The sequence below is a fragment of the Atractosteus spatula genome, chromosome 22 (genome assembly GCF_055471065.1).
Source record: "Atractosteus spatula isolate fAtrSpa1 chromosome 22, fAtrSpa1.hap1, whole genome shotgun sequence".
Taxonomy (NCBI): domain Eukaryota; kingdom Metazoa; phylum Chordata; class Actinopteri; order Semionotiformes; family Lepisosteidae; genus Atractosteus; species Atractosteus spatula.
The window spans coordinates 2265296-2292839 of NC_142727.1; the positions used below are offsets into that span (position 1 = coordinate 2265296).

At 50.3% G+C, this 27544-nt stretch overlaps 2 protein-coding genes and 1 non-coding gene across 4 annotated transcripts; 1 reads left to right on the forward strand and 2 right to left on the reverse strand.

Annotated features, from left to right (window-relative positions):
• Window positions 1–567: 567 nt before the first annotated feature.
• On the reverse strand, window positions 568–6248 carry LOC148816505 (uncharacterized). Of its 2 annotated transcripts, none has more exons than XM_088939831.1 (4): window positions 5910–6248; window positions 3570–3736; window positions 2731–2845; window positions 568–1990 (listed from the first exon to the last, which is right to left on the reverse strand). In XM_088939831.1, exons 2-4 carry the CDS (start codon window positions 3729–3731, stop codon window positions 702–704), a joined length of 1566 nt encoding a protein of 521 aa, XP_088795957.1. In that variant the 5' UTR covers window positions 3732–3736; window positions 5910–6248; the 3' UTR covers window positions 568–701. The 2 variants fall into 2 exon arrangements, with proteins under 2 accessions (XP_088795957.1, XP_088795958.1); XM_088939832.1 differs by lacking the exon at window positions 5910–6248 and adding an exon at window positions 4333–4446.
• A 1932-nt stretch (window positions 6249–8180) lies between these two features.
• Window positions 8181–8299, reverse strand: LOC148816506 (5S ribosomal RNA). Its single transcript, XR_016094733.1, has one exon. It is a non-coding gene; the product is annotated as a 5S ribosomal RNA (ribosomal RNA).
• A 1155-nt stretch (window positions 8300–9454) lies between these two features.
• On the forward strand, window positions 9455–24933 carry LOC148816507 (uncharacterized). Its single transcript, XM_088940130.1, has 17 exons — window positions 9455–9550; window positions 10427–10586; window positions 11424–11522; window positions 14774–14797; window positions 18284–18331; window positions 18421–18468; window positions 18882–18929; window positions 19267–19314; window positions 19404–19451; window positions 19865–19912; window positions 20250–20297; window positions 20387–20434; window positions 20526–20573; window positions 21181–21228; window positions 22646–22735; window positions 23300–23338; window positions 23900–24933. The coding sequence occupies exons 1-17, from the start codon at window positions 9455–9457 to the stop codon at window positions 24058–24060; spliced, it is 1149 nt and encodes a 382-aa protein (XP_088796256.1). The 3' UTR covers window positions 24061–24933.
• Window positions 24934–27544: the final 2611 nt, after the last annotated feature.

The window sequence follows — 27544 nt, forward strand, 5'->3', positions numbered from 1 at the left end:
CACTGAGCTGGAGATCCCACTTGTGCCCACGGGTTAGTGTTTCTGCTTTGTCGGTGTTGTTTACCCCCGTTTCCAGCGACAGGAATCCTGGAAGAGATCACGGATTCTTGATTTGCTTCCAACAATTTACACTCTTTATCACCGAACGCGCTCGACTAGGCTTCCTTTCTGGAGCCTTTTCCAGAGCTGCAGCTCAAACTGCAGTTACTACAGACTTAACCCGTCCAGCACGATTTTAAATATTGTTACTAATTCTATAGGGCTGCTCTACTTAAGAGATTGATCAAGCCCGCTAAACAACTGAGGAAATGATCAGAGCTCAGTTTTCAATGTCTAACCGCACCTCTTTCAACCGCCTCTGGAAAATTGCGGGGTGAGGTAGGTCCCCGTTTTCACAGAACCGGTGGAAGGCTGGCCACAGTGGAGCAGGTACAGTCCGGAGCGGATCTAGCGGGGCGCCGATGGCTCACACACCAGCCTCGAGCGCGGGAGCCCGAATCCTTTCGGACAAAAAACCGCGCCGTCCCCCCGCCGGGGCGAGCGATTAATGAGACAAGACGCCGGAGCCTCGGTTTCAAACTGGGGTTTTTAATAGGGAGGTCCGGGGAGGCCTCGCGGTACATCGGGGCCGCGAGGCCGTCAGTGGACCAGCAGGGGAGGGAGGGGGGTGGCGCCGGGGTTGAGAGTCCTCTCTCGCCGGATCACGGCCCATCTTCGGCTTTCTTTTCCCCTGCGCCCTCCGCCCCCGCCGCCGCCGCCGCCGCCCCCTGCCTGGCGTGGACCCGCTGGTGCGTCTTCAGGTTCCCCGAGTCGTTGAAGCTGCGGCCGCACTGGGCGCAGCGGTACGGCTTGACGCCGGTGTGCAGGCGCCGGTGGGTGTTGAGGTTGGCGGCGTCGCTGAAGCTCTTGCCGCACTGCGCGCAGCCGTAGGGCCGCTCGCCCGTGTGGGTGCGCTGGTGGATCTTCAGGTGCTCCAGCTGGTTGAAGCGCTTGCCGCACTGCGCGCAGCAGTAGGGCCGCTCGCCCGTGTGGATGCGGGCGTGGGTCTTGAGGTGGTCCTGCTGGATGAAGCTCTTGCCGCACTGGGCGCAGCGGTAGGGCCGCTCGCCGGTGTGCACCAGCAGGTGCTTCTTCAGGTTGCTGGAGTAGCCGAAGCGCTTGCCGCAGAAGGAGCAGCTGTACATGCGCTCGGTGGTGTGGGTCTTCTGGTGGATGTGCAGGTAGTAGGACTGGCTGAAGCTCTTGCCGCACTGGGGGCAGCCGTAGGGCGTCTCGCCCGTGTGGACGCGCTGGTGCCGCTTCAGGCAGCTGGCGCGGATGAAGCGCTTGCCGCACTGCGGGCAGCCGTAGGGCCGCTCGCCCGTGTGGATGCGCTCGTGGGTCTTCAGGTCCCCCGAGTAGTTGAAGCCCTTCCCGCACTGGGAGCAGCGGTGCTGGCGGGGGGAGGGCCCCGCCCCTGCCTCTCGGATGGCGGCGGCGCCGGGGCCCGTGGCGGTCGCCAAGGCCAGGGGCGCCCGCAGTGCCGTCTCCCCCCACCGGGGGGCAGCCTCCTCCCCCCTCTGGCCCTCCTGCCCTCTCTGGCGGACGGGATCCAGGGCATCCGGCACGAGGAAGCAGCCGGGCCCGGCCGCGCCGCGCTGGCCGGGGCTCGGGAGCGGGGGCTGTCCGTCTGGCGCCGGGGGAACGGGCCGGAACCCCGTGCCGATCGGGACCGGTCCCGGGCCCCCGTCCGGCCGCTCCCTCCTGGATCGCCGCCTGGCGAGAGACTGCAGGTCGCACAGAGCTCTCATGAAGTTCTCCGGGACCAGGTGGGGATCGAGCCCCCCCGTCCCCAGGCCGGAGGAACCCAGCGGGCCGAGCCTGCGGACGACACGGACCGGTCCCGGCCCGTTCGGACCGGCCCAGAGCTGCCGCGTCAGCTCCTCTCCGGCCTCGGTGGGCGTGGGCTCCGGAAACCGCCCCAGGGGCTCAGGGGTGGCTTGGCCAGCTCCTGGGGGACAAGAAGAAAAGAGACTGAAGCTCACCTGTAAGGCTCTGCGTGGCCTGGCACCTCAGCACCTCTCTGAACTATTATCGCCCTACTCCCCACCTCACAACCTTCGCTCTTCGAATTCTGCTCTCCTTACTGTCCCCCAAGCCCGTCTACACTCTGTGGGTGACAGGGCCTACTCCTGTTATGCCCCCAAGCTCTGGAACTTTCTGTCCAAGGATATCAGAGAGTCACCTTCTCTAAACTCCTTCAAATCCAGACTCAAAACCCTCTTCTTCAGAAGAGCCTTTACTGAACTGGCTCCCTTCTTCACCCCTCTGCTCTTCTTAGAACCACCATCCACGGTCTCCTCTGTGTATTGTAATTGTGTCTTATCTTGTGTGTTCTTCTTATTTATTGTTGTTGTCATTCTGTAAAGCGCTTTGAGAAGCCACCTTTAAAGGCGCTATATAAAATAAAGTTTATTATTATTATTAAGCATTTTAATATTAAGCATTTTTTTAAGCATTTAAGAGTTTAAATGTAGGAAGTGAAATGTTGACACTTTTTTTATGAGAGTTTGATTCAGTTTGATCCTTGCAGAACCAAAACAGGTCGAGTGATTTCACAGTGAGCTACAAGTCTGGCTGCACTGGGGCTCTTAAGGACCAGAGGTGGAGACCCCTGCCGTCAGGGTCTGGGTTTCTCTGAAACGCAGTCATGTGAACAAAATCTTTGGGGAAAAAAAAAACGTTACATACTTTTCCTGTTAGCGAGCAGCGCTTGGTGCAGGCCGCCGCCGTCCGCTTCATCTTCTGAGGTCTCGTCTCCGACAAGCAGCAGCGACTCGGAGCTGTCCTCCTCGGCGTCGGCGGGCTGGAACACAGCAGCGCGGGGATCAGGGAGGGGAGACTCGGCCGCTTCCTCCCACTCCAACCCTAAAGGCCTGTACCTGTTCCTCAGCTCCCACTTCACCACCCCTCCCATCTAGCTGACAGACCCGCTGTTCCTCCTTCCTGAATTCCTCCCGCCTCCCTACCGTCCTCCCTCGGCCACGCCTCGGTTAGCCCTGGAAGAGCAGCAGCACGAAAACGGTTACGGGCGAGAGGAGACGGGCCCGTCCGGCCGTTAGCAGGTAACCGGTCCCGGGATCTCGTCCAGCCGTCCGCTGAAAGAAGCCACCGTATCAGCTTCAGTCACATGGCGGGGGGTAGCTCGGTCCACGCTCCCACCACCCTTTGTGTAAAGAAGGGCCTCCTGGTCTGACTGGAGGGACTGTGGGGTTATGGGAGTGTGGAACAAGCTGCAGTATGTGAGAAAATGGGACACGTCTGTCCTAGTTCTCTGTGAATGCAGTAGTCTTCGGTTCTTGCACTTGAACCATTTAACCCTTCTGCACCAGCCTTTTGATCACACGTTAGATCACCAGACGTGCTCTTGCGTCTTTGGGGCAGAAGCATAATTCCCGAGAGAAGCACCACACAGACTCTGCTCCTATGCTTACGTGCTAAATTCTTAAATGTGCCTTGGGAAAAATTGTCCAGCTCCATTTTTCTCTGTGTCAGCTGCTGCATGTGGATCATTACACTTGATTACTCACCTCTTCTTTTATGATGACGGATTCCACTTCAGCGATATTCTCTATCAACTGGTCAGGGTACTGGTCAGTATTTTCTTCTTTAATCTGAATTTCCTCTTTAATCTGAACTTCCTCTTTAATTTGAATTTCCTCTTTAACTTGAATACCAGGTTTTGTCTCCATATTTCCTGTTGAAAAGAGAAAAGTGCCAGAGTTGAAGAAGTGCATTCATCCATTTTCTAAACTGCTTCTTCCAGTCCAGAGTCAAGGGGGAGCCAGAGCCTATCCCAGCAAGCAGCAGGCACTCACACCAGGGCCCATTTTCCCAGAAGCCAATTAAGCTACAAGCATGCCTTTGCACGATGGAAAGAGGCCCATGCAAACATGAGAGAACATGCAAACTCCACACAGACAGCACCCCAGGAATTGAACCCTGACCGTGCTGTGAGACAGTAATGCTAACTACTGTGCCACTGCATCACCCTCAAATAAATCCACAACAGCTAAAAACTGCAGGATGAAGCTTAGGGGGCTGACATCATCCGAGTCCTGACTAGAACAAAGATTTTGCGACAGTATACATGCACTGGCTCAGCTGTTAAAGGCTTCGATTGTATATCCAACGTGGGGTTTATCTCACACCTAAACCTCAGGTATGAAACTCAGCTCTGATGATGGCAAACTGTGAGGAAGAATGCAGGACTCAGAACTGGAAAGCTGTGGACACACACATCAGATGGTTTTAACCATCACATTAATTCAAGAGCTTAAGGAAGTGTCCTACTGTGACAGGTTGAAGGAGCTGAGTCTGTTTAGTCTGAAGGCAGTGTCCCACACTGACAGGCTGGAGGAACTGAGTCTCTTTAGTGTGAAGGGAGTGTCCCACACTGACAGGCTGAAGCAGCTGAGTCATGAGCAGAGGAAATTACAAGGGGACCGGATACAAGTATTTAAAATCCTCAAAGGAACCGACAAAGTCATTGAGAATCAACAGTGAGACACGAACCAGGGGGCACAAGAGGAAACTACAGGGAAGAGCATTTCAAACCGAATACAAGAGGCGCTTCTTTACACAAAGGGGGGTGGGAGTGTGGAACAAGCTACCCAGCCTTTATCCTCCCTCCCCCCCCCCCAGTTGACTTCACTAGAAAGTAGCACGAAGCGGTCGTTAAGATCGTGACTCCAGTGTGAAGTGATTCCCTCACACGGTCTGTTTCAGTTAGGAAGCAGACCCGCTGCGATTGGCGGCGTATGCGATCGCGTTTCGCTGCGAAACCAGCAAAGGTGTGTGTAGAACACCGGTGATTGGACTGCATGTGCACGAAGTGGGTTTCAATTGAGTCGTTAAGTGCCGAGATGGAATAAAAGCCGGAAAGGAAGGCGGCTCTCCAATCCAGAGAACAGTCGTGCGATTGTACTCTGCTATTTCAGAACGACGGTACCGGTGAAACCCAACACGCCGGTGAACCACCGAATCGAAGCGCAGCCTTAAACTGTGGAGTACAACCTTAAAGTGTGAAGTATTGTCTTTTATTTTATGGGCAAAGGTCTCTTTTGATACTCCCGGACTTCGCGTTCCGGGCTGTTTCGGGTTCAGGACCGTTCTTCGTCCAGAACGCGCATCCGAGGTGCGGTTCGGCGGTGCACACCGCTAATCCGCACTCGAGAGGTCCAGTTTCACGGCGTTGGCTGCTTCGGAACCGCACGTTCTGGGTCCTTCTCTGTTCGCAAAACCACGCCGTTTCGGGACGGAACTTTTCGTGAACCTCTTTCAAGCGCCTTTAAATTTCCAGCCCCTAGATATATTGTCGATAATTGGGTTTTACTCCAGTCCCGAGTGGGGGATCAAGCAACTACGACAGGCGTAAGTAATCGTAATCATACCCGTTTGCTGAAGAAGGCTGACGGGGAAGATTAAAGCACCTCTCCCGTGGGGTGACCACGCATTGTAATAGGAGGAACTTGGATTTTTTACAACCGAAACCATTTAACACTAGGAGAACGATTCCTTTAAAGTTATCAGCTTTTGTTGGGTAACTACCGTTCCACCGTATGCCCGTCTTAATATAACCCTCGGGTCCTCAAATATCCAATCCATGCTTGATCGTTGATAATGATCAGATCCGGATGCTAAGGATCATTTTGGGTTTCCCTCATTGTGTGATGTCCTCACGAAGATGACTACAACGCACAAACCGCACGAAACCACGCTTAGAAATTGGCCACGACTCTGCGTTTATTCTCAACAGCTGACATTGAAAAGACTATTTCAGTACGAGTTAAATGACTGTGCTAATGAGACGAAGTAGTAGCCAGTTAAATGCATTCCTCAGAAAAGGGGAAGAAAAAACGATTACACACCCCCACCAACAGCCCGGTGTCAAATATCCGAGCGGCTCGGAGCAGCCCCCGGTTAATCCGTTTCTCCCAAACGCTGAAAACGACCTTTTGAGTTCTTGATAATTAATAAAAAATCCGACCGCTTTTGTACACGTCTCCTCGGCTAATCAGTGGAGGAGGGTTTCATCGTTTGCACACTCCTCCTGGCTGGAATAGCGACTCTTCCCACGGTTGTAGCACACAAAACACTCCCCCCCACCTTCTGACAGAAAAGCCCCCACTCGCTTTTCTGTTTACGATTCTGTTTACGAACCGGAAGAGAGGGCGCAGGAGAGCGCGTCCCTCCGGAAACAAGGGTTTCTTGGTGGTTCCTATGTGCTGTGATGCGCTGTACGTGCGGTGGCATGTGTTTTTAATAGTGTGTTTTTAGGTGGTTGTGGTCTTACTATAAGACCATACCTAGACCTGTAAGACACGAGTGAAAACCCTGATGCCAGGGGGGTTTCCACGCTTAGCTTGGAAGTTGTTTGGGCAGTTGTTTTCAATGCAATCAAAGTTCGATGGCACAACTTAAGTGTAACCGCTTTTCAATAAAACAAATGACGCGAAAAGCGTACGACTTTTGCGCAAAACGGATCCCAGGCTGGCTGGGTAATACTCGTGACGTCGTGACTGCGTAGGGTGCTTGTGTTGAAAGCCTTATTAAGCCCACACAATGTGCACGGGGTTACCCTGCTCGTGGGACGTAATTGGTTTGGACGCCACTGTTATACCACAAGTTACTGGTGAGACTTTATTCCCTTTTCAAATGCAGTCTATCCTTCTACCAACCCAAGCCCTAAGAAATAAAATTGTAATGAAATGCAGTCGACTTTTATAATTGTACCATCCTGGCACTTTCTAAACTGCTTTCTCCAGTACAGGGCCACAGGGGAGCTGGAGTCTATCCCAGTAAGTAATGGGCGCAAGACAGGGTACACCCTGGATAGGACACCAGTCCATTGCAGGGCACACACAGACACACACACTCTCATGCCAGGGCCAGTTTTCCCAGAAGGCAATTAACCCACCAGCATGTTTTTGGACTGTGGGAGGAAACCCAAATGGAGGAGAACATGCAAACTCCACCCAGACAGCCCCCCAGGAATTGAACCCAGGGCCCCAGCGCTGTGAGGCAGCAATGCTAAACTGTGCTGCAGCAGCTGAAACATTGACCAGACCCCAGAAGGGTTAAACCCTCTCGACGTAAAAAAAAAAGTCTATCTCAAAACAAACGCTTGCGTTGGCAATCCACTCTGATGCATCTACAGATTTTTCCCCTGGCGGTCGACCCCGTCTGTGATCCTGCCATTTTGCTAAGGCTTTCTGGGCCCAGTTTGAGGACTGGTTACAGGACCTCTCCCCTTACCTTTTCCTGACCTGTATGATAATGTCTATTGTCTCAATTTATTTTCCAAGTCTGTCATTTGTGCCTATGTTTTTTTTTTCTTGAATGTTACTGGGTACAGCTGAACGAGCAAGCCTTGCGAGACACTTGTCGTATGTGGCAAATAAAGGAATCTTGAATCTGCACCGCTGTCTTCATTACAGACGGTATCTCTCCTGTCCAGCTACCCCCCGACGTGTTGAACAGATTTGAGCCATAGTGAACAGTGGAAAGGACGCCCCTGGAGGGCGGGGAACACGGGGGGCTGATCAAAGGCAGCAGGTAGCCTGGCCCGGTCCGTTATTAGAGAGAACTGTTACCTCAGAGATCGGTGGAGAGAAGGGAGGGAGGAGGAGGCAAAAAATCCGGGGGAAGTCGAGGGGGAAGGTTTGTATCTCAAAACCCCTGTGATATTCCAAAGAGATCGTGTGGGGAAAAATGTTATGTTCCACGGGGGGTGGGGGGCGAGAAAGCATCAATTCACGTGGTGTTGAGGAAAAAGCGATTTAAAAATAATATACGATCTAATGTATGTGAGCAAGAGGTATTCCTCTTTTGGCTTTGGAATATTTTCTGAACGGGTGTGTGTATATACTGTTTTAGGGATTTATAAGACTGTGAAGTGTTATTTTTGGTGTCATTCGCGCTCTCCCCGGCTGGCCCCGGTCAAGGAGCAGATCTGGAGGTGCAGGCGGGCGGCTGGTGCACCGTGGTGCCGTCCTCGGTGTTTGCTGGCAGGCTGTTTCCGCAAAAGAAACCACGGAGGCAGCTCAGGCTCACTCGCATTACGGACAGTGGCGCACAGTACGTTGTCTTCCGAAAGCGGCCGCGCACATGAGCGACCTCTGCTGGCCGGGAGAGCAAAAAGCTTACAGCACCTGGTATTCCCAGGCGGTCTCCCATCCAAGTACTAACCAGGCCCGACCCTGCTTAGCTTCCGAGATCGGACGAGATCGGGCGTGTTCAGGGTGGTGTGGCCGTAAGCGGGAGCAGTGCTGCCCGACTCGCTACTTCACTGTGTCGTACCTCTGCGCCTCAGCCACGCTTAACATCCGAGCGCAACTGATACAGAAAAATTATAGCAGATCCTTCCCACATCCTACACTCTGAATCCCATCTACTTCCTTCATGGGCTCCCACATGTCAGTCAGACAGATACAAACATTCCTTTGTTCCGCTATCCATTAAAGCTGTCAATGCAAATGGCCAGGATAAAAACACAATTTGTGACCTTTACAATCCAATGTTTTGTGATGTTATAAATGTTAGGTGTTATACAGAGTGATGTGCAATGATTTTTTTGGTGTGTGTGTGTGCGTGTGCGCGCGCGCATTCTATTTAAATGTACAGGAGTGCTGTGTATCCACAAATAATTCCCCTTAGGGGACAATAACTCTCATCTTAACTGAAGGCTAATTAATTTGCTCTTTATTGGAAATCGAATTGGTAAGAGATCCGCGTAGGTTCAGGAAAGGTATTTTTTGGAGTGTGGGTCGGAAACCCACAAGATCATGGAGAGAACATACGAACTCCCCACAGATAGCACGCCAGGAACTGCACCCAGGGCAGCCACACAGACCACTGAGCCACGAGTGTCCCCCCCCCCCCAATTCTAAAACACGATCCACGAAATCGAATCAATATGCGAAGTGACTTTGAAACAACTGAGAACAGGAACTCGAGGTCTGAATTGCTGCGCGGGATTCAGTTTGGATATTTGTAGTCCGCGTAGAGCAGGTAGCGTAGTCCTGGAGTCATATCTGAGAACAGATAATTAAGTTCGATTCGTTTTCTTGCCGGTGCAGCGTGCGAGGGGACCTGCTTGCTGCCTAGCGGACCGGGGACGCCAGAGGGCGCTGTTTCCTAGTTTTGACTCCTTAGAAACCGCAAAACGTTAAAGCGAGTCGCGCTTGTCAGGTTCTCTAAGGCCGCGGTTCCCACTCCTGGGAAATCGCCGAATTGCGACGGGACACCGAACGCAAATACTCCCAACGAAGCAGCGAACTAGATTCGATCCAGTAAGGCTCCGCTGATCTGACGAAAGGGGATTGAAAACCAGCAGGCGTGTGGGTCACCGGGATCAAAATGTATTCACTCCCGTGCAGGGTGTACCCCCGCTTTGCACCCCGCCCCTGTAGAGATGGGCTCCGGCTGCCCCCCCGTGACCCTGTGCCGGGCAGACAGCAGACCGAAACCGGCAGAAGAGGGCGGCGCTGCCTCTGGAATCCTCAGCAGAGCGAGGGAGAGCAAAGGCGCTCTGGAAGGAACAAGTTGAAGGTTTATTCTGTGCTGAAAAGAAAAGAGAGACGATATTTCGGCTGGGGAGCCTTCTTCGGGTGTCCTCGAATGCTCCCCAGCCGAAACGTCTGCGTCTCTTTTCTTTTCCTCTCGGCCTGGAATAAACTTGTTTCACTTGTTCCTGTGCGAGCCTGCCTGCCTGCCTGCCTGCCTGAACGTCTTCAACCCGCTTAAAAAGCGGCCATCGCGCTGCTGAGGCGCTAAATACGGCCATTTAGACACCCTGCCCTGGCTACATGTACCTGGAGGGGAGACTCCTGGGAAAGCACGGGCTGCTGCTGGAAGAGGTGTGAGTGGGGCCTGTAGAGGACGCGCACCCTGCGGTCTGTGTGGGTCCTGATGCCCCAGTATAGCGATGGGGACACTAGACTGTAAACAGGCGCTGTCCTTCAGATGAGACACAAAACCGAGGTCCTGACTCTCTGTGGTCATTAAAAATCCCAGGGCGTTTCTTGAAAAGAGTAGGGGTGTTAACCCTGGTGTCCTGGCCAAATTTCCCCCCTGGCCTTTACCAATCATGGCCTCCTAATAATCCCCCTCTCTAAACTGACTTCATCACTCTGCTCTCCTCCCCACTGAGAGCTGGTGTGTGGGGAGAGGACTGGAGCATCATCCAGGTGGGGCTGCACACTGGTGGGGGTGGAGGGGATCCCCATGACCTGTAAAGAGCTTTGAGTGGAGTGAAAGTGCTCTATAAGTGTAAGGAGTTATTATTATTATAATCAACCCCTGTGTTGGAAATCTGTCCCCTGCTGCAACCTTCCTCCCTCCAACCACCCCCCCCTTCTCCAAACTCCACCTCCCCCCTGGGCAGGGCTGTTCCAGTGCTCCAGAGCTGGCTGTCGTCCTGTCCAGACCGCGCAGGGCTATGGACCGGGACAGAGCCAGCCCAGAGCTGCCGGCGCTCACTCCGGATGAGTACGAGACCGTGAGCTCCACGCAGCAGGAGGGGGAGACCATGGGCGAGCAGGACTGTGAGTACCAGACGGAGCCTCGCTCCAGCAGGGAACGCAAGGGTGCTGGTGCAGCGAGAGCACAGATCCGACCTTTCTCAAGCTAAATCCGACACGCAATGCAAGCGGAAAATACAGCGTGCTCCATGCACACAGATTCCTTTATAGATCCTCTGTCTGAGCAAGTTCCTCCTCGTTCATATTTCGTGCGATAAGATTTATGCTCCAGACAAAAAAAGAGATAACACTGCCATTGCTGTAGCTGGTTAAGTGATGTGATGGTGACGAAATCGACTTCAAGTTCTTGTGTGGGCTGTCTTGAATGTGCTTCCCTTTGGAGAGTAACACTGGGGGAGGCGGTGTGATCTGGACCTATCTGGTGCTGAATATGAGCATCAGAGCGGATTTCAAACGCAAGTGTGTTTGTTTTGAGATTACTTTTTTTTACGTCGAAAGGGTTTAACCCTTAACTAAGTTCTGTAGTCAACGTTTCAGCTGCTGCAGCACAGTTTAGCATTGCTGCCTCACAGTGCTGGGGCCCTGGGTTCAATTCCTGGGGGGCCTGTCTGGGTGGAGTTTGCATGTTCTCCCTATGTTTGTGTGGGTTTCCTCCCACAGTCCAAAGACATGCTGGGGGGTTAATTGGCTTCGTGGAAAATTGGCCCTGGTGTGAATGTGTGTGAGACCTGTGATGGACTGACGTTCTGTCTGGGGTGTACCTTGCCTTGCACCCGTTGCATGCTGGGATAGGCTCCCGCGACCCTGAGTTGGATACCGCAGCTGGCGTAAAGATGGATGGATGAATCTCGCCTGCATGCACACTGTGGATTCATGGGGTTCTTTTTCTTGTCTTCCCAGGCAGGGGGTGCGCTCTTCCTAGGCGTCGCCGGGCTGTCCCTGTCCTCTCGGCTCTGCTCTCCCTCTCTCTGGCCGCAAACGCCGCCCTGTGCATCTACGGTAGGTAGAGCCGAGCTCGGCGACCAGTGTGGCAGCCCCTCCGCCGGTCACACACACTGAGCCCGAGACGCCCAGGAGGGGGGGTCCTGACTGTCAAGGATGTCGGAAGGGACGAACCGTGGAATGGCGGGAGACCGAAAATAGACCCTATGCGTAGCGGCGAGACGGGGGTTAGCCTGGGCTCAGCTGTTCAGGAAATGCCGTATAGAAACCTCTGCCCTCAGGCCACAGGCAGGAGCGAGCTGGTGCTAGGCGGGTCTCAGGACATCCGAATGTCAATGCTGAGCCAGGAGCAAAGCAGAAGCAGGAAGTAAATAGGCTACACCACAAGACACACCGGAAAGACGTGAATAATCCCGGGGAACTAGGAACAGGAGAGAAGTAGAGCGCCCTCTAGGTGTACTGGGCATGACACTGACGAGCACGGGCCGAGGTTCAAGGTTCAAGAGTGTTTTATTCGCCATATCCAACAAACATATTGGAATGCTTACTCGCCCCGCTGGACCCAGTAACAGTAGAGAGAGAGAGAGAGAAATAGGCACAAATGACAAACAGGCGTGGACAATGAATTCAGACAACAGACGTTAGAATACAGCCAGGACAGGACAGACCGCTGATTTGAGCTGTCTATGATGCGGCCTGCGTGGGGGAAGACACTGTTTTTGACCGGAGCTTGCTATTTTCCTAGGCACGGCCTCAGTGTGTTGCGTCCGGCAGCCCTGATTCGGAAGAGCGCCTCATTTCGGTCTTTTTGCAAGGGACTCTGGGAGTCCGCTCGACGCACCGCCCGCCTGGGCACAAACATGCTTCCCTGTAGTGCAGGAGAACTGGGGGAGGGGGGGCTGACGAGGGTCCTGGGTCCGGCTCACTCTGTGAATGTGCTTCCCTTTTGGAGAGTATCACCGGCGCAGGATTGTAGCAGAAGATTTTTTTTGTTTTAATTGAAATTTTAGAGCTTCTGGCCAGACTTTCCCCCAGCAACCATCTCCAGTGTCCTGCTGACACACTGGGAAGTTCAGAAACCCGCAGCCAAAGCTTAAAGAGACCGGACTGTCACCGAATCCTAAGATCACTATTGTGATTGGCACATAGCGCTGGGGTCAATTCCAAACCTGGGGTGCTGTCTGTGTGGAGTTTGCATGTTATCCCTGTGTGTGTGTGTGTGTGTGTGTGTGTGTGTGTGTGAGTGAGGGGTGTTCCCTCTAAAAGCTCCGGTTTACTCCCACAGTCCAAAGACATGCTGGTGGGTCAATTGGCAACTGGGAAAATTGGTCCTGGTGAGAGTGTGTGCGTCCCGTCCAGGGTGTACCCCACCTTGTGCCCGTTACTTGCTGGGATAGGCTCGAGCTCCTCCGCCACCCTGAACTAGATAGATCAAGCGGTAAGAAGATGGATGAAGTTTTGAAATCTTCCTCAGTGGGAAAACGCGTTACGATGTGATAAATGGCGCTTCGCTATACGTTGTGCCGGATGGACCTTCTCTCCACCCCAGACGTTTTTGTTACGAGATCCAGTCGATGATTAAGGCCATGTCCTGCCGTGTGGAATGCTGAGGTTATATAGGAAGGATTGGTCGTATAGGATGTCTGTCCGGTCAGATATGTTTGTGCGGACGACGTTGTATTAAGAAGGTTCTGGAGTACAGATTGCGCGCCCAGAACATCCTATTGACGGTTAGTGATGCTTCCCGGACAGCGCCTTTAAAAGTACAACTCAGCAGGGGCTGGTTGTTACGGCGATGCCTGCTCATCAGCACAGCCCGAGTTGGCGCAGCCGTCCGCTTAGATATATTTGCCGGCGTCGTGTCGGAAACGAGGGATGAGCTGGGAGACCGCCAGTAACTGCGACAGAGCATCTCCTTCTCAGACGCGGGTTTGAGCTTGACCGAGCTCATTGTGTATCGAAGCGCTGGTGTTTCTTTCATGTGTAACACGCAGGAAAAGCAGGCAGAGAGAGCCCCCCTTTGAGATCGGAAAACTGGGGGTGGTTTTCCTCTGAGGAAGAGGCGAGGCGCGCCCGCAGTGCAGCCCGGTTTAATCTGAACAAAAGGCACAAAGCAAATACTTTACAAGAGCCAGAAATAATACGCGATTAAAAAGAAAATATTTACACGTTTGGGGAGGTTAGAGAATTTTTTTGGGGGGGATCATTGTTTTTTGTGTTTTGTCACCCGCGTGTTCGCCTGGGCGTCAGCCTCTGGGCCATTCAAGCTGATAACCCACCCCAAATAAATAAATAAATCATAAAGGAATCTGTCGCTAACAACCACTTGCAAGGCCTGATAATGGACAATCCGGTTAGTTTAGATTTTCCTCTGCGACGGAGTTTCTATTGTTAGAAATGTATACATTCTGAACAGAATACGTTGTTGCATTGTTTGAATTTGTTTTGATAAAAAGTTGCAAAATTAATCAACAGACTCGCTCGTGACAGGATCTGCCAGGTTTTGCTTGAGCAATATAAAAAGTCTGGATGGCTTTGGCTAAAAATAATCAACCGACAAAAAATAAATAAATATTAATCCTACTCACCCGCAGGTCGCAGTTCGGTGTCTGCAAAAAGTGAACAGCAATCGAGAATGTTATTTAACGGTCAGTCGTTTCGCTAATTGAGGCGGAGGAGAGGCGTGTTTGCGATACTGAGATGCACTGGGGTCACTCCTCTGGCTCGTCCTCCGTCAGGATGAGGCTGTCGTTACCCCTCTCTGGGGCAGAGGGTGAAAACGAATCGCAGAAGTCAATCAGTTAACAAGTAGTATTTGTCGGCAAAACCGTCTCGAAGTGGAGAGCAATATTTCTCCTGGATTAAAAGAGCTGGGTTCACAAGCCTGCTCGTGATAATGTAATAGAGCCACTTCACCTCACTGGAAATTTTGTTGTCTCATTCTGAATCACAGAACCACTAGGCAAACCTGGAAATTTGGTCAGATTTGTGATGCAAATTAGAGGTTTTACACACTACTGTGTGCATTTTACTTTTATTGTGGTTTAAAATGTACTCATCACTCTATATGACCCCCAAAGTATAAAAATAGTCTTATGGTTCCTCTTTAAACTCCATAAATCCATCTATACATGGAACAAGTAACATGTTATTGTGTATTTCCATTACGGGTAATATTTTTTCCCCCCAAAACAGGCACATCTAGACATAAAAGCTAATCATTTTAGATTTTGATGACAGTCATCTTGCATTATGTCTTCCCTACTGTGTAACTGTTGAACTCACAGCTTTATCTTTATTTGTTTCAGTGTTCTGGCCTGGACTACTTCAAGGTAGGAGCCCGGTCTCTGCTTGCTCTGTTGCCCTGTTCCATCTGCTAATCTCTTCAGCGCCAGATAAAGCGCCCCCTGGGACTTCATGACAGCGTGTGGTGCTTTGTTTGTGGTGTTCTCCGCCTGCCCCGGTTCCGGTGCATTTCCAGCCCGAGGCCTCCTCCGACAGCACTGCTGGGGCTCGCCTCAGGCGACCTCGCAGATTCAGGTTTTCTGGTGGGGGGGATTTTTAGGAGTGAAAGATTTGGGAAAAAATAGGCAAGTATTAAAAGATTAAAGGGGGGGTAGTGAGCATAAGATGACAGACCATAATAGCTGTGGAAAAACCATACAGTGATCCAGTTCAGCTAGCAGAGGGGGCAGAAGAATTGCTGGTTTTCTGCTCTTTCAGGCCATGTCTGCATTCATAACTGATCTAGAATGCACACGGTAACACGTATGCGATAACACGCAGACTCCACCCAGAAGGTTGTGGCTGGAATCGGACCCAGGACCCACCAGCGCCTCCCACTTTTCCTCGCAGTGAAATGATAAATTGTGCTGCGAGTGCTTCATGGGGGCTCATGCTACGTTGTCATATAACGTGAGAGCAGAGGAGTTATGTACATGTGCGCTGGAGTTCTCATTCACACTGGTCTCTCTGGACACGCAGAATGCGACAGACACATAATGTGGGCAGTACATTACAGAGTGGTACATAATAAATAGTTACAGCCGGAACCATAAAAACATTGTAGGAATAATCAATACGTGGTAATGAACAAAAACACATGGTAGTCCAAGTCAACAGTGCAGAGCGCAGAGGTGCATTGAGCTGTGAGGCACTGCACAGTTAGCTGTTGAGGATGTGCTCTGCAGCTGTTCTGGAGTCTAGAGGTCTGTGCTTTAACAGCGCTGTACCGCTGGCCAGAGCGCGGTGGGGGGAACAGTTTGTGGCCGGGATGGCTGGGGTCCTGAGTGACGGAGCGGGCTTTATTCTGCGATGGTGTGAATCTCACCGATTGAGGGTAAAATCACGTCCTATAACCCTAAGTAGTGTGTCTCTGTCCCGCCTGGTAGTGCTGCTGTACCACACGGTGATGACACTCCATTTGATGTCCCCAGACTGCCAGCAACACAAGTCGCTAGGCAAGAGACAAGAGCCCTGTTTTGCAGGATGGAGACACTCTCAGAGAATAGAGACACTTTCAGGGAATAGAGACGCTCTCAGGGACAGCCTCCTGTGTCATCCAGCCCGGCTGCACAGTGGGACAGAGGGCAGACCCGCCTGGGAATGATTATTTTCTCCTGAGGTGTGTCGGGGTCGAGACCCAGCTTAGCCAACGAAAACAGGAAAGATTTTTGAATTGAAAATCCCCGGCCTTTTGTTTCTATTTAAAGCTGGTTTGGAAGGGTGTACTGGGTATTAATGTAGGAGGAGCAGGATGTAGCAAAATAGAAATCACTTGGTTTGGGGTTTACCGACGTTGTCTGTCGGGTGATCCTACATCTGAGGCGATATTGTGTTGTATTGTGTGTTGGCCGTAGTGCTTTGCAGCTGGGGTAACTGTTGCTGTGCTGTCGGTTTTGCGTTATGAAAGGGGAACTGCAATCTCCGTTTCGCGGAGCAGTCACTAAATCGCGGTAACAAAATAAATTCTTTGATGGCATTGAAAAAAAATGTACAGATTTCAAATTAAGCACAAGATCGTGAAGTCACCATGTTGTCGCAAACCACTGGTCTCACCACGGGTGAGAGTTTGTGAGAACTGTGATGCGAAGCAGCCCTTCCTGCTCACTAGTCCCTGTAATGACTGATGTACTGTGATGGACGAGCGAATAAGTGCAGGTTGTGCAGCAGACGTTTCACTGCAGAAATGTTCCAGCGTGATCTGCAGGCAGCGTTCACAAAGAAGTAGTATTTGTCTGGAAAACCGTCCCAAAGTGGAGAGCAATATTTCTACTGGATTAAAAGAGCTGGATTCACAAGCCTGCTTGTTTACAGTGTCATAGGGCTGCTTCACCTCACCGGTGAATCGCAGAACATGGCGCTGCGCAGACCTGGAAATGTAATCACTTTTGTGATGTAAATTGGAGGTTTTACAAGTTACTGTGAACATTTTACTTTCATTGTGGTTTGAAATGCACTCATGAATGCGGATTCTTTCCAATCCTGAAATAGTGTTGCAGCTCCCCTTTAATATTGCACAACACCCCTGTTTCATGTCCCAGTCTGACTGTTCTCCTGGAATTACAGATTCCAGGGTGAGACAGATGCTGGCACTATGTAATTGTTATTGTTAGCCCACAAAGCAGGCTGATGCAGTCACAAGTTACTTGTATAAGGGACCGCCTTTTTAAAAATGAACATTGTATAATCTAGATAGTATGTAGTAATGTGGGTTTATTCCATTCTGAAAACAGAAGAAAGAAAACACAACATTTCGGGTGTTGTGTCTTCAGGTGAGGAAGGCTCCACGGCCGAAACGTTGTGTTTTCTTTCTTCTCTTTTCAGCAGCCTACGCATGCTGAGGCAGCTACCCACCTGAACTAGATAGTATGCATTTACTTATTGTGCAAAAGTAAGACATTACTCTTCAAAAGCATCTCAGGATCTCATCCAGCTGTTTCTTGAAAGAAAGCAGGGGTATCGGCTTCATCAACATTGGTTGGGTAGTTTGTTTCACGCTCCTACTCCATTTAGTGCAAAGAAAAGCCTCCTGTTCTTAGATTTAAAGGCACTTTCCACTTAGTTTCCCCTTGTGCCTTGTGACTCCTAAATCTTACAGGCAGTGATCTTTTTGGCCATCTCCTGTCTGAGGCCTCATTGAAGGCTTGAAAATTCCAAATATTAGGACATAAAATCCTTTGATGTTGATTGAGGCTACATACTGTACCAGCAGGCAGCATTGATCAGAGTGCAGGTAATGTATTGATATACAATGCAGATCATTTCTTAAATACGGCAAAAATATTAACTGTTATTTGGATCGATATCTCAGTATGTATGGCAGGTGAACACGATACTGTATTCATTTCTAAATTGGTGCTCCCACCAGCACAGTAACAGGTGAGCAGAGATCTGCTTGGACAAAGATAAAGGGGTTTCCTTTCTCTTCCAGGCTCTCTGATCTCCTGCCCTGCTACCATTGCATTGAGCCCGACAGCAGGTGAGCACTGAGCTCTGTCCTCCTCCTGTCTGAGGCCTCATTGAAGGTGTGAAAATGAGGACTAGTAGACTGTAAAGTGTCTTGGTGCTTGTTGAGGATACCTGCTGCAGGAGTGAGGCGATCAGAGCGTTTGCGCAGGAACTTCATTGATCTACAGTGCCGATCATGCACTGAACTTTACAGACACGTCACGGGTCTGTAGCTCCATATGCAGGGCAGGTTCACACAATATCATTCTAATATTTCAAACGGACAAACCAAATCCCATGACTCCGATCCCTAGTGATGAACGAGTGCAGCCATTGGATTCAGGAGGATTTTCTTTCCAATCTTACAGAGGGTCAGACCTCCAAACCCACCGACTCTCCCTCCAGCACGACAGCAGGTGAGCAGAGATCTGTGGGGGGGGGTCACCTGTTCCTGTGCAGCAGGGCGTTTGTGAAACTGGGGAATGAAACCATCTCTTTCTGGCAGGGAAGGCCACCTCTGGGACAAGCCTGACTCCGACGAGCACGACAGCAGGTAGAAACCGAGCTAGCAGGGCAGGATCTGTAGTCCCCAGGGTGGGTGTGACAGGGGCGATGGTATGAAAGAGGTTTTGGGATGTTCCTTATTGATGTTGTACTTAGTAATTGGCAGAATTGACTCAATATGAGCTTGTGCAGGTAGCTTGTCTATTCGCAACAGGGACGGTTGTCAGAATAGAGAACCTGCCCCTGCAATCAATCCTTTGAATGGGCAGTGTACCTCCATGCATGACATGTTACTGTAAATTCACTATCTGTACCTACTTCTAGGATTCAGTGACTATCTCAAGACAGCACTGGTTTCATGGACAGATATGCAGTCTTGAGTTAGACTGAGTCCGATTTCTGCTGGCTCATGCAGTACAGATTCGGACGATCAGCTCTGAAGGGGTTTCCTTTCTCTTCCAGGCTCTCTGATCTCCAGCCCTGCTACCACTGCATTGAGCCCGACAGCAGGTGAGCACTGAGCTCTGTCCTCCTCCTGTCTGAGGCCTCATTGAAGGTGTGAAAATGAGGACTAGTAGACTGTAAAGTGTCTTGGTGCTTGTTGAGGATACCTGCTGCAGGAGTGAGGCGATCAGAGCGTTTGCGCAGGAACTTCATTGATCTACAGTGCCGATCATGCACTGAACTTTACAGACACGTCACGGGTCTGTAGCTCCATATGCAGGGCAGGTTCACACAATATCATTCTAATATTTCAAACGGACAAACCAAATCCCATGACTCCGATCCCTAGTGATGAACGAGTGCAGCCATTGGATTCAGGAGGATTTTCTTTCCAATCTTACAGAGGGTCAGACCTCCAAACCCACCGACTCTCCCTCCAGCACGACAGCAGGTGAGCAGAGATCTGTGGGGGGGGGTCACCTGTTCCTGTGCAGCAGGGCGTTTGTGAAACTGGGGAATGAAACCATCTCTTTCTGGCAGGGAAGGCCACCTCTGGGACAAGCCTGACTCCGACGAGCACGACAGCAGGTAGAAACCGAGCTAGCAGGGCAGGATCTGTAGTCCCCAGGGTGGGTGTGACAGGGGCGATGGTATGAAAGAGGTTTTGGGATGTTCCTTATTGATGTTGTACTTAGTAATTGGCAGAATTGACTCAATATGAGCTTGTGCAGGTAGCTTGTCTATTCGCAACAGGGACGGTTGTCAGAATAGAGAACCTGCCCCTGCAATCAATCCTTTGAATGGGCAGTGTACCTCCATGCATGACATGTTACTGTAAATTCACTATCTGTACCTACTTCTAGGATTCAGTGACTATCTCAAGACAGCACTGGTTTCATGGACAGATATGCAGTCTTGAGTTAGACTGAGTCCGATTTCTGCTGGCTCATGCAGTACAGATTCGGACGATCAGCTCTGAAGGGGTTTCCTTTCTCTTCCAGGCTCTCTGATCTCCAGCCCTGCTACCACTGCATTGAGCCCGACAGCAGGTGAGCACTGAGCTCTGTCCTCCTCCTGTCTGAGGCCTCATTGAAGGTGTGAAAACGAGGACTAGTAGACTGTAAAGTGTCTTGGTGCTTGTTGAGGATACCTGCTGCAGGAGTGAGGCGATCAGAGCGTTTGCGCAGGAACTTCATTGATCTACAGTGCCGATCATGCACTGAACTTTACAGACACGTCACGGGTCTGTAGCTCCATATGCAGGGCAGGTTCACACAATATCATTCTAATATTTCAAACGGTCAAACCAAATCCCATGACTCCGATCCCTAGTGATGAACGAGTGCAGCCATTGGATTCAGGAGGATTTTCTTTCCAATCTTACAGAGGGTCAGACCTCCAAACCCACCGACTCTCCCTCCAGCACGACAGCAGGTGAGCAGAGATCTGTGGGGGGGGGTCACCTGTTCCTGTGCAGCAGGGCGTTTGTGAAACTGGGGAATGAAACTGTCTCTTTCTGGCAGGGAAGGACACCTCTGGGACAAGCCTGACTCCGACGAGCACGACAGCAGGTAGAAACCGAGCTAGCAGGGCAGGATCTGTAGTCCCCAGGGTTGGTGTGAGGGGGGAATAATATAAAATAAAAATATTTTATTCTTACAGATATGCTAACCTCACAAATGACCCGATCTTTACTCCCGATTATAACGGGTAAGCACAAGTTTATAAAAGTTCTGGAAATCGGAATTTAAAACTTGAAATAAATTCACTGGCTGTAAAAGGGCGGAATCCCATCTCCAGTGTAAAAACAAGAAGTACAGGCACGCACTTGATATGGGCCATTTTAAGTGGCACTTTGAGGACATGTGAGCAAATGGCTGGGTGGCTCGTTCCACTCTCCCACCGCCCTTTGTGTAAAGTAGAGCCTCCTGTCCTGATTGAAAGATCTCATCCAGCCGCTTCCTGAAAGAAGCCAGGGTTTCAGCTTCACCAACATGGCTGGGAAGCTTGTTCCGAACTCCCACCGCTCAACCCTGACTTCATTCAAGAAACAGCTGGATAAGACCCTCAGATCAATGAGCTACTAACGACCAAACAGGGATGGGTCTGATGGCCTGCTCTCATTTGTAAATGTTCTCATGGTTTTATTGTGACTAACACAGCAATTTGCACAATCAATTAAAAGGTTTTATCACATTTTTGTCTTGGATATGGGTATATGTTATGTACCGTATAGGGGAAATACAGTGAGTGTATTTCTAATAATGGGCAAAGACACAAGCTGCTCCTTTAAGAAGGTTTTTTTTTTCTTCTACAGGAAGGTACACTCCTCAATCGAACCTTACTGCAGTGTCCAGCCACACAGGTAAGCACCAGCGGTACTGTTTTATGTGTTTTATGTATGTACTAAGGGGTGCCACAGCGGTCAGCATTGCTGCCTGGCAGCTCTGGGGCCCTGGGTTCAATTCCTGGGTGCTGTCTGGGTGGAGTTTGCATGTTCTCTCCAAGTTCGCATGGGTTTCCTCTAGGTGCTCCAGTTTCCTCCCACAGTCCAAAAAGACTTGCTGGTAGGTTAATGGGCTTCTGGGAAAACTGGCCCTGGTGTGAGTTGTCCGTGTGTGTCCTGTGATGGACTGGTGTCCCATCCAGGGTGTATCCTACCTTGCCCTTGTTGCTTGCTGGGATAGATTCCAGGATAGGAACAAGCGATTAGAAAATGGATGGATGAGTTATGAATAAGCTTACACAGGAATAAGAATTCATGACCAAAGACTGGAATATCCAGTCACAAGCCCTGGATGTAACCATCAACATGAATTTGGTGCTGAAAAGAAGAAATAAACCAGTCACCATATATCTGAAGATGTTTTCAGGGGATTATAGAATTTAGGGTTTGTGATCATGCACACATGCCCATTGAGGGACATCTTCAGCATCTTCTGGAAACCTTGATCACTTCGCTATTGATCCAGATTTGCCTGTCTACTTTCTAAAATGAACAGTGCGTTTGCTTTATATAGAGAAAGGGTTAATCGGCTTCTCCTGTCCCCCTGAAACTCACAATCCAGAATGGTGACAAGGACGAGCCCTGGAAGTTTAGCTCAAAAGTGAGATGCGAAACTCTGGGACAATTTTGGTGTTTATTGAGGATACTTACTGTTCCAGCTGGCAGCAGTGAGGCGATCAGAGCGTTTCTGCAGGCATTTCGTTGATCTACAATGCTGATCATGCACTGGATTTTGCAAACAGGTTAAATAACGTCAAGGATCTATATCTCCATATGCAGGGCAGGTGCACACAATACCATGTTAATATTTCAAACGGACAAACAAAATCACATGCATCGGATTTGCTGGGGATGGACAGGTGCAGCGACTGGATTCAGGAGGATCTTTTAAACTCTTACAGACGCGCTGAACTCCTGGCCCACTGGCGCTCAGTCTGCCTGTTCCTGTGAAACTGGGGAATGGGGAATTGATTTTATAGAGATCAAGACAATTTTTCCGGGCTTAATCAGCTTCTCCCATCCCCTAAAACCTGCACTGCGGCCAGGAGCCCTGGGAATTTAGCTTAAAAGCGAGCGTTTTGAGCTCAGTCCGCCAGGTGCAGGCACTGGGAGATGCAGAACTCTGGGACGGGAGCCATGAAGCCCAAGGGGCAGATGGGAAATCAAATAAACGTGAACTCGCCCCCCTCCGCAGACGGGACCGTCTCCCTGGCCCCGTCTGGACACCTTCCTTGCGCCACTGTGCCTGAGTCTTTGCTCTCCCATCATTCCACAGGCCTCTGGGTATGGCTGGGCGTGGGGCTGGGTGCCAGCCTCCTCCTGCCCGCCCTGGCTGTGTTCCTGCTGCGCTGCCACAAGACCCAAGGTGAGGCCCTTCGCTCCATTTTTAGACAGAAAAATGACATCTGAAAAAAAAAACAACTGAGTCCCCAGATTGAGGGCGCTGTATACTGTTAGCTGCTGGCTTGAATCCAAGCAAGCTTTCCCCAGAAGAACAGGCTTCGAGCTGACCTTTTTTGCCTGATCTTGCTTGCTTATCTGCTAGTTGCTAATGGATCTCAGGGCAAAATCCCTGCCATGTCTTCGATAGAACTGAAGGAAATGGCGGCTTGTTCCCCACACCCACCCCTCTTGGCGTAAAGACAGTTTTTAGATTCTGACTCCTAAGCCCCACCCACTTCTGGGTTTCCATTTTCCTGGGCTCTTGTTGAATTGTGGACCCAGACACAGCCCAGTGTAGCAATCAGTTTATTCCTTCATAAAATCATCAGATCATCGTTTTTGTTCTGGGTCATATGACTGATATGATATTTAACAGTAAAAGGAGTGCTTGTGTGAATGAATACAAAAATTCTAATAAGGAAATATGAAATTCCAATGTATTCAGAATCACTGATCGCCTCTTCTCTTTCACCCTATCCCCTCACAGCTTACCATGTCGAGAGATCTGGGCTTTGGTTTTTCCCAGGTAGGTGCCAATATCCCCTGTCCAGCTCCACAACGCCGCTGTTGGGTTTATTTTTCTTGTGAAATTCAAGCTCTCTGAGTTATTTAACTGTTGTGTTCAGGCCCGTGTGTCCTTAACCAGCAGCTGGCAGCTCTATTGCCCTGCAACTCCCAGCTGGCAGCCCCACTGGAGCTCAGCAGGTGTGAGGCTGGCCAGTACCTGGAGGGGAGACTCCTGGGAAAGCTGAGGCTGCTGCTGGAAGAGGTGTTAGTGGAGCCAGCAGGGGGCGCTCACCCTGTGGTCTGTGTGGGTCCTAATGCCCCAGTATAGTGATGGGGACACTATGCTGTAAAAAGGCGCCATCCATCAGATGAGACACAAAACTGAGGTCCTGACTCTCTGTGGTGACACCATATTGCCCCTGCGATCCAGGGTTCGACTACTGTCAGGTCACTGTGGCTACCCTGCTGGTTTGGGCCAACGGCACTTTGGAACACACACACACACACACAAAACCAACATGTCAGGGGTCTCCGAAACCATTTTTATTCTTCTCGCGGACGTCTGTCTCTCGCCTCGCAGGACTCTGCGGCCGCTCTCCGAGCCTCTCCAGCCTGTTTCTGCCGGAATCCTCGTGGGCCCAGACGGCCCCGGCTCTGGAAATGGAAGGCACCTACAGCGGCGTGGAGAAGCGGCCCCCAGTTACCCCGGGGCATCTACAGCCAGGAGGAGGCAGCTCGTAGAGTTCAGGGGCGGGCAAGGAGGAGGGGGAGTGATCGCAGTCCAGGAGGGCGTCTCTGCCTGGCCCCTGCTTGCCCACTCAGCTCCGAATGTCACGACCACGAGAGATCCTATTTTGGCACCTTCAGGGTCTCGGGAATTGATCCAGGAATCTCGGCATTTCTTGTAGGGTTCCAGCCACCTCCAGCCCTTAAAAAACATGCCCTTCGGGGTCTTGATCTAAAATCTTCAAGAAGCGTTATCTAATAGGACCCAGATGCACAGTCCCAGGGCGGCCATCGAGAAGTAGACGCGGCTGAGGATGTGAGCTGAGGATCCATCTGTTTTTTTGCTCCAGGACAGGAGAACGTGAGCCCAGGCCCTGCAGAGTGAGGAGGGAGCCGACGGGGAGAGGTGGCGCAGGAGGGATCGTGGGAGAGTAATGTGACGAAAAGGGACAGGCTTGTGATGTACGGTATTTAGCCGCAAGAAATGACGTCAAGCATAGATACGATCAGAACGGGGACGAAAGTGGAATCAGGAATCAGGCTCGTCGCATCACCCCTGTGCCGGAGATGTTGCACTGGCTTCCCGTGAGCTTTTTGAGTCGATCTTCAGATCGACTGCTCTGGGCTTCGTGGCTCCACAGGCTGTTCCCTTCTGCACAACCGTGGCTCATCCATAATTCTACAAGTGAGAAGAGCTCAAAAGAGGTCTGCTACCCAACCTGAGCCCGGCAAGCTATCGGGTTCCGGGCCGGGTTTCGGTTTGTTTGCTAATAAGTGAAAATGAAGTATTATTATTATTGTTTTACGTTTTAAATGTATTCTTATTAGAAGAAATTAGTAAGTCATTTTGCGTGCTCGTTCGCTCGCCTTGTAAAACCGCGTCTGTGAGACTCCGTCTCCGTGTGTGCATGTGGGTCTACTCGCCCTGAGAGGAAAAGAGAGTGGGGTTTGGGTTTCACATGGGGCCGTACCATTCGGGCTCGGTCGGGTCTCAGGGTCTCGGGTACGGGCTTCAATTTCATGCCCGTGCAGACCTCAAGGTTTCACTTGGCTGACAAGGAGTATAGTCGCTAGATCACCCTGCAGCTCACAGCTGGCAGCCCCACTGGAACTCAGCAGGTGTGAGCCTGGCCAGTACCTGGATGAGACACCTCATGTTAAAGCTAAGGCTGCTGCTGGAAGAGGTGTTAGTGGGGCCAGCAAGGGGTGCTCACCCTGCGGTCTGTGTGAGTCCTAATGCCCCAGTATAGTGACGGGGACACTTCACTGTAAACAGGCGCTGTCCTTCGGATGAGATGTAAAACTGAGGTCCTGACTCTCTGTGGTCATTAAAAATCCGAGGACGTTTCTTGAAAGAGTAGGGGTGTCACCCCAGTGTCCTGGCCAAATTTCCCCCCTGGCCTTTACCCATCATGGCCTCCTAATAATCCCCATCTCTGAACTGGCTCCATCACTCTGCTCTCCTCCCCACTGAGAGCTGGGCTGCACACTGGTGGTGGTGGAGGGGATCCACACTCCCTCCTTGGGAAGGCCATCCCAAAAGAGAAAACGAGAAGCTTTTCTTCAAAAGGCTTTTATCATCTCCCTGTCCTTCATTCTCAAATGCAACTTTGCAAAGGGATTATACACAAAACTGCATTTGGCATTTTTCACTGTGTTGCGATATTGAAATGCTGTAAAGTTCCTGGGCTGATTGCTTGTAAAAGGTGCCACCTACAGTCATTTATAAATGGTGAACAATGTGGTCATTCTATGGTCAATAAGGCTGATGCCAGTGCTTTATGAGGCTCATTTCATTTGTGGACAAGTTACCAACAGGGTTAATACTACCATATCATTCGACATGATCATACTGGCAGCCCCGGGACTACTGGGGAACTGGTTTTTACATTTCTGCAAGTATGCAAGTAAGCAGTTTTGAGCTGAGTGCAAGCCATTTGCAAAGCAAAAATGTTTTAGTGATTTTTTTTCCCATTTTGGAGATGAGGCCCCCATTGCTTGGCTGAATCTTGAGAATAAACGAGATGCGTTAATGAAGGTCATTTGACACCGTAATGTGACTTCTGAAACGTGCAGGGCAACCTGGAAGACTCTCGGCCGGTAAACTACACAACTGTATTCCCCTGGAGTAACTGGACTGGGGCTCTCCGGGACCAGGGTTACAGACCCCTGGAGTCACTGGACCGGGCCTCTCCGGGACCAGCGTGAGAACTGGAGGGAGGAGGGAGGAGGAGACGTTCCTCGCGCAGAGGTACAGCTTCTCCCTCCTGTGAAGGGCAAGGGGCTGTGAGTGACTGAAGTTCAGTCCCCACTCTGCGTGGAGGAACGACAGACAGCTCATGCCAGCGGTGGGGAAGCCCTCCCGAGAATCTCCTGTGCCAAGCATGGGCGTCTTTGCTGCGGTTTTAGGACGGCGATGCCAACCGCACCAGAAGCTGCGTCGCCGACCGGCCCTGGCGCCCGTCTCCTGGAGCAGCTCCAGGTCAGAGAGACCAAGGTTATTTCGACGAATTTTGTGTCCGCTGAAGGAATAGCATTTCTTATTGCTTGTCTCTGCCCTGGGATAAACATTCACCCAAGTTCGGCACAAACACCGTCCAGAGAACTGGCACACGTGATTTAGCTTTCAAAATCTTTCATGCAACGCGTTCAGAAGTCACATTATGCTTAAAGACTGAGATTGCAGCGCAGTTTGTTTTATATTTAAAATATTAAAAAACTAAATTTGGTTACTGGGCTCCGTTAACAAGTACAATATAGAAATAACGGGATAATTTATTCGCAATTACGAGATACACATTAAATATTTAGTTTTCCTTGATGGCAGCAATGCGCTTCCATATTACGGAACATACATTTGAAAAAAAGCGTAACATATAACTTTAGTTTAATCTTATGCGTATACAGTATTAGTAGAATAGTTACTCTCACAATACTCAAAAGAATAATGACACGTTCTTTATTTAAAATAACTATTGATACAGTAATTTCCACTAGTTTGAAAATAAAAGTGACAATTTCTTTACGTTTTTTCTATATTCTGCCCACAATCGGAAAAAACTTTGTCACTGTTTTACTCTTCAGTTTTATTTTCGATCCTTAGGTCAAGAATCCGGTGTAAGAGCCTGACCTCAGCCCTCAGTAATGTGACATAGAAGTGAAAAAGGAATGGAAATTTAAGTAATATTTTTTAAATTACCAAATCTTACTCAAGCTTTACGTGCTGTGCTGTCCTGTCTTTTACCTTATTTTTTTTATTGCAACAAGAGTTACAATGCAAACAAGAGTACATATAACATCAATTCAATAACATCGTCAGGGGTGCATACCGTAATACAATTGCACTTTGCAAAAAAAACCCGATTAAAATGGGGTAAATAAAGAGAAGGTCCGCAGAGCTTTCGTTTTCTTACATTTAGAAATACTTTGTAGACACACCCTTACGTTTATTTTAAACTGTTCGAACATACATCTGTTTATTGTATGTATATAATATCGT